The following is a 6,738-nucleotide window of genomic DNA, read 5'->3' on the forward strand; positions in this document are numbered from 1 at the left end:
GTGGTTCAATTTCTACAGGATTCTAACAAGCACAACCTAAGGTCTATATTATCAGAGCATAGTCTCTTCTACTCAAAAATCTGGCACGGGAATCTAGCATCCAACACCAAAAGAGATCCACAGTGTGTATTTAGATAAGGAGGTGGCAGAACTTAATGATTGGATCAAATCCTTCAAGAGGCAGTGGGACGAATATGGGGTAACATTGATGTACGACAGTTGGACAAGGCCAACAAGAATAAGTATCATTAATTTTCTTGTTTATTGCAATAGACAAGTGGTTTTTCATAAGTCAATTAATACTTTCGACAAGTATCATCCTAGTAGAGGAGATCGGACCATAGTACATTGTCTAGATAATCACCGATAATGGAGCCAATTTCAAGAAGATCGATTTATAATTGATGGAAAAAAGAAAAACATTGTTTTGGACTTCATATGCAGCTCATTGTATGGATTTAATGTTGAAGGATATTGGCGAGCTACCATTAGTCAACAAGTGTAGCTCGAGCACAGTCGATCACAAAGTATATATATATATCATCATTGGGTCCACTCTTTAATGCAAAAGTATATAAATGGTGAGATACTCAGACCTGTAGTCACTCGGTTTACTATAAATTTCATTGCTTTAAAGTCAATACAACCAAAGAGACAGGGCCTCAAGGCAATGGTCACCTAACATAAAAGGTCCGATTCCAGGTATTCGAGATCGGGCTATGGAAAAAAGATAGAAAAGACTAATTCTTTGTTTCAGATTTTGGGATATCGTGAATGAAATCATAAAAGGTGTGGAACCACTTTACGTTGTTCTTTGTTAGATAGATATGGACACGCATCTACAAATGTTTTATCTTAGACATATGTTGATTACAGCAAGAGAGAAGGTCAAGAAAGCATTCGAAGATGATTTTAAGGCCAACCAATACTTACAGATCATTGTTCACAGAACTGAAGTTCATATGGACCAAGATATATCCATAATGCAGTTAAATTCATATTCAATGTAATTTAATTCATTATTTTTAATATTTAAAAAAATTTTACTAACAAAATTATGTCTTGCATCATATAATCTAAATCCAACCATTCAATTTCGATGTAGTCTTAAAACACGATCAGATTTATTATCGACAGTAAAAAATATTATATATTGACTCTTATCAAACACTATCGATGCTCTGATAGAGGGCCAATTATTCTAAGAAACAATTGGCTCATTCTTCAACGATGTAGCTATATCATGTTGTTATAATATAGATCCTGGTGAGGAAAAGTTACACACATATTGAATATAAATTATATTTGATATTAATTATTTATTATGTTAATAAAGTCTTATTTGCATCTTTTTGCAATCAAGTGGTCGTTACATTTTAGAGGGGATGTATCAAATTTAAGGAAGATTGTCATCCGTGCCTTTTCGTAGATGACAACATCTAATGGTTACGAACGTAATTGGTTAACGTTCGTATTGATTCACACGAAGGATCGCAACAAACTATGGTATAGGCGGTTAGAGAAACTAGTATATGTCTACTATAACATACAACTAAGGTTGCGATGTGCCGAGCTGGACAAGGAGCCAAAGGAAACAAAGATTAATCCCATCAACCTCCAATTCTACAATAAAGATTAAGAGTCGATGCTAGCGTGGGTCGAAGCGACGAAGAACCAAGAGGATCTTCTACTTGATAAGACGGGAGATCCTCAACGTCCTTCGTATTTTATTATCGAGGCAATAGGAAAAGAGGAAGCACATCCAACCCAAAGAAAGATCACCCTCACTCAGAACGTGGCAGAAGGAGTCGGACAACATCGAGTCAGACTACTCTAGGAACTAAAAACACCCAATCGTCGTAGTTGTCCGCCTAATGTACAAAGGCAAAGGCAAAGGGTAAGGCAGTAGCATCAGTTGCACCGTTGGAAAGAATCGAGTCGGGAGACAAGACACCTTTGCAATCGTATTTAACAAACCTGCTTGGTCTAGAGACATAGTAGAGACATGCACAGTAGTGCCTCGACCGATGATGGTGGCGACACCGGGGAGTCGATGGTCCCGTCTATACAATTTGATGGTGGTGCATAGATCGAGGAGCAGTATTTTACACATACCACCCAAGAATGAGATTATGGAGCTCGACAAGGTATTGGTTAAGTTTATGCACGGAAAGAAAAAGGTAAGACAATGGATAATTTTGAACATATGCAATAAAGCCTACAGGATGTAAACACGAAGTGAAGCTCATCGTATTCACAACCGTCGTACTATGGAGAATCTTACGTCCAACAATAGTATGATGATAGTTGGTCATATTTCTCCAAGCAACAGTGCGTAGATCGACCTTACGATATGAAGCAGTAGATCAGTAGCGAAAGTAGAAGCTATGACATTCTGTATGCTCCAAACCAATACATGCCACATTCGTCCTTGCCACAGGAGCCGCCTCGGACATGTGGTTCACGACAATCAAATTACGACCATCACCGCATTGATGCACCAATGGCATCCAATGTATCAATACACTGTCGTGGGATCAATTTTAGGATTGGATCCTGCAAACATATCATAATGATATCCAGATACATAGGATCTAGAACCCCGATCCATTGCCCGTGAACTCTCGTCGTTCTTTTTGGTGGTAGAACTAGATATATCCAACAATTAATTACTTAATTGATTTGAATCTTAAAGTTTGAGTTATTTAAAAAATAATTTAATAATTCAAATCATTTCTTTATAGATAGTTCAATATTAATGGAAGGATGATCCGCAGCGTACCACAAAGCTACTCCTCAAAGCTCGAAAAAGAATATTTTTGCTATTATTTTATAATTTACATTATTTTTGCTAAAATTATACTAAATTTATATTTATTTCCAACTTAAAAACACTAATCTAACTTTTTTTCTATTTTTCAGGTATTTTTAGAACTATTTTCGATTATTTTGGGCATATTGTCGGTATGTCTCGGTACGTACCGTACCAACGTATGGTCGGGACACTAGTACGGACTGAAATTGTAAACCTTGTTCTAGCCAAAAACTATATTAAAAGATAAGCTCCAAACCATTTGTAGAAATGGGTTGAATTACCTTCGTAAGGCTGAAACAAGTATATTTGCCCTCTTTAAAGTTCATTATTAACCATGAAAAGGAAATAAAAACATAAAAAAAAAAGGGAATAGATACAAATAACACACTGTTTAGTAGTTAAATAGCACTGTATGTCATGTAAATAAAAGAAAATTTTATCACAAGAATAAATACATGCAAAGGATTTTGAAGTAAAAAACACAAATAAGAAGGTCCCAATACACTACAGAAAATAAATAATACATTCTCTGGAAACAAAAAATTGTGAACATCTGTACTTACAGGAGACTGAAGGTAATTTACTAAAAGGTCTGGACCTGCATAATAGACTAGAGAAAGTAGTTTCTGAGCATGTGACAAAGCAATTGTCTTATCACTTCCAAGAACCACACGTGGAAGCGCTTTGATGAGGCTGCCAACAAGTTGAAAAAGTAAGATTCACTGCAGCAGCACAAAAATTATCTATTTTCTTAACTAACTAATAAGAGAACAAACCTGGTAAATATATCAGCAATTTCATTTTTGGTTATAAATTTCTCACCCAAAACAAATAAAGATTCGAGGGATTCCTGTGCTACCATGGACACAACATCTGCATCGTCACAAACCAGCACGCACAAACACTCCTGCAATTATTATATACAAGAAAAGGAATTAGCAATAAAATTCAACCCAAACTACCATGTCAACAGGAGACAAACCTGCACATACTATTATTCTAATGCTCCTGTCAACTAAACTATCACTTAAATGAAATTATGAACCATAAAAGTTAACATGATTGCACATAAGTTTAATGGCAGTGCTAATATAATGCAGGAGTAGCATAACAAAGACAAAGATCTAAGAGAAGTATAGAACAAGATCATAAAAAAAATTGTTAAAATTGAACCACCGAATTTTACTCATTATCACTATTAACAACAATATAATTCATGACATTGTACAGTTTAAGCATTCATAAAATAGCCACAAAAGAAAGGACAGCAGTTAGATTTTCAAAATAATCAAACTAAGCAATTAATAATATATATATAAGAATTAAAAGTCAATACTGAACCAAGTCATAATAAGAAAAGTTTTAGTTGAGAGAAACCATTATGTCTCTGCTCCATAATGATAGATCACACACAACAACTGAACCTAAGACAGTATACTCACCAAAAGCATTAATTTGCTTCTTTTCAAGGTGCATCTGCAATTCAACAGAAGCCCCTGTATGCCATCTACAAGTGCTTTTCTGACCTTTTCTGCAGGATGAATACAAAGCTGAAAATGACAATGAACCACTTTATTGTCACAGATGAGAGGATTAATAATGGATCCCATTACCTACGAAACCTCGAAGAAAACAACAAAATAAACAAATAATAGGGAGGATGATAATACATACATGTGGAAATGCAGCAGACATTAATTTATCAACATTAGAAGAAGTTTCATCAATCCACTCCTTGGAACGATGTACGAATAAAGTTCTTTCGCCATTGCTATGATCAACTATCTTTCGTTTATGATCATCGTTGATAGCTTGATTAAACGAATCTCCAATCATATTTGCTGACTGAACATGACCATTTAAAGGTAAACTACGAAGAGCCTCTAGAACAGATTGGGTAGAGTTATTTTCCATGGGTGCAAGTGATCCAATATCATTTACAGGCATGTCAAGGGAGTGCAGATTTGCCTTATCGTCTAAAACAATAATCAAGAACTCAGTCAAACCACAAATAGCCTGCTCGATGGCCACAGAACTTCCAGCAGCACCACTAATCATATTTTTTGATACATATAAGGCCTTTGCAAAACGGCTTACAACGCCCGGTAGAAAGAAGGCAAGTGCATCAGCAGTACCAACCTAAGATATCAATCAACATAAACAACACAAACAACATCAAGGATCACAGGTCCACAGCGAGAATATGTAGAACAGTTATGATGTTGGAGACAATTAAGTACAGGTTTGCCAAAAAGAGCAAGGCCAGATCAATCATGAACCTAACTTGCTTTCACCATATTAAAATAACCTCATAGACGAGAAACATAAACATATGAAATAAAGAAAAGTGAACTAGTGCACACAGCTCACCATGGTATGCAGTACTGAATGGTACCACCCGGTATGGGCGGTACGTACCAGTCCGACAGCATACTGGTACACGGACTCCCCGGTACCGCTACAGCGCTACAGAATTACACCACAGTAGTGCTACAGTAATAAAGAAAATATATAAAATTGTTTGGTACACCAGGGTGTACTGCTCGGTATGCCCTGGTGTACCGCTCGGTACACCGGTACCGTACCATACCGAGCCAACCTCGAAACACCGGTACGGTATGGTATTGCATACCTTGCAGCTCACGCCAGTGTTAGGTCTAGAGAGTACCAATGTATGACTAAAAAATTCAACATAACAATAAGAAATATCATGCTTAAAAATTTAAAGAATGACCACAGAGAGCAAAAATATGATTGCATACAATATATTTTATATATTTAACTAATACCAACAGATTATTCGAAAATATCTAGAAACGAGTGAATTCAAACACTAGCATGAAATCACATATCAATTTCAAGTTCTTGTAACTGAAAAAATAATCACCAAATAGCTTTTTGACATTTTGGCCCAATGAAAAGAACTAGCTACTTTTGTGCAGTGGCTACAGCATGCATAGATGGGTAAACCCCGATATGCAATAAATAAGAGATGAGTCTGCTGAATTAGGTAATTGGTTCCAAAACGATTACTATTGCACAAAATATGATTAAAAAGATACATCATACGCAAGAAAAAAAATGGCATTCCACTCAGTAACACATAAATTCAACTAGTACAATTATTACTACGAATTAAAAAAAGGTGTAGATGAAAAAATAAACTACTTGACAGCACCTCTCAAGTAAAATCTTTCAAATTCCTGACATAAAGTGGTCAAGACTCAAAAATCCCCCCTAATGAGGAACTATGACATGATTCCAACAACACTAACCAACGGAATAAGTACAGATATTGAAGAGATGTGTATGATCAATTAAGCTACTGCATTACAGCCTCTTAGAACTCATTGAATGTCCACTAAAATCAGGGTAATTCAGATAAATTTTGTAAAAAAAGATAGACTCATGTTGGCTCTTTTCAGTTGCTTCAAATATAGAAATATATACTCTTCAAAACTCAAATAACTGAAAGTCAGACCTTACTTCAAGCGATTTAGACTCATGTTGGCTGTTTCCACTTTATTCCTACCAACGTTGTCAAACAAGAGCTGTCCTCCAATAAGAGTAGGTCTCACATGCTAAGAAGGCCCAAATTGACCAGACCTGCCCTCTTATGCCTAATAAATGATTAATCATTCAATGACTAACACGTTCCTTTTTTTTTTCTTTTATTAACATGTTCCTCTGTTTTGCTAACATGCTCTTCAAGGGCTTGCTTCTTGTTGCAATCTCATCTAAGTAGGTTACAACAACTTGCTATGGAAGAAACATAAAATAAAAAATAATCCAAAGAAGCTCTTAATAAAATTTGAGGGAGGGAGGGGAGCAGAAGACCACCTAATTTTAGCTAATCATGGCATTGACGGAAGGTGTAAGAGAAGTTGAGATATCTTCTAGTTATATGGTAAATAGTCAATGAC

The 6,738-nt window shown here is 35.8% G+C and overlaps 1 protein-coding gene across 1 annotated transcript in view; it reads right to left on the minus strand.

Moving 5' to 3' along the window:
* Positions 1-6,738, minus strand: part of LOC135623893 (uncharacterized) — a 31,495-nt gene that overhangs the window by 22,624 nt on the left and 2,133 nt on the right. The window contains exons 5-8 of the mRNA XM_065127351.1: positions 4,490-4,954; positions 4,258-4,365; positions 3,592-3,722; positions 3,379-3,508 (exon numbers count right to left, since the gene is read on the minus strand). Coding sequence (XP_064983423.1) covers positions 3,379-3,508; positions 3,592-3,722; positions 4,258-4,365; positions 4,490-4,954 — 834 coding nt within the window. The remainder of the gene's footprint in view (positions 1-3,378; positions 3,509-3,591; positions 3,723-4,257; positions 4,366-4,489; positions 4,955-6,738) is intronic.

Source organism: Musa acuminata, chromosome BXJ2-9 (assembly GCF_036884655.1).
Source record: "Musa acuminata AAA Group cultivar baxijiao chromosome BXJ2-9, Cavendish_Baxijiao_AAA, whole genome shotgun sequence".
NCBI classification, from domain to species: domain Eukaryota; kingdom Viridiplantae; phylum Streptophyta; class Magnoliopsida; order Zingiberales; family Musaceae; genus Musa; species Musa acuminata.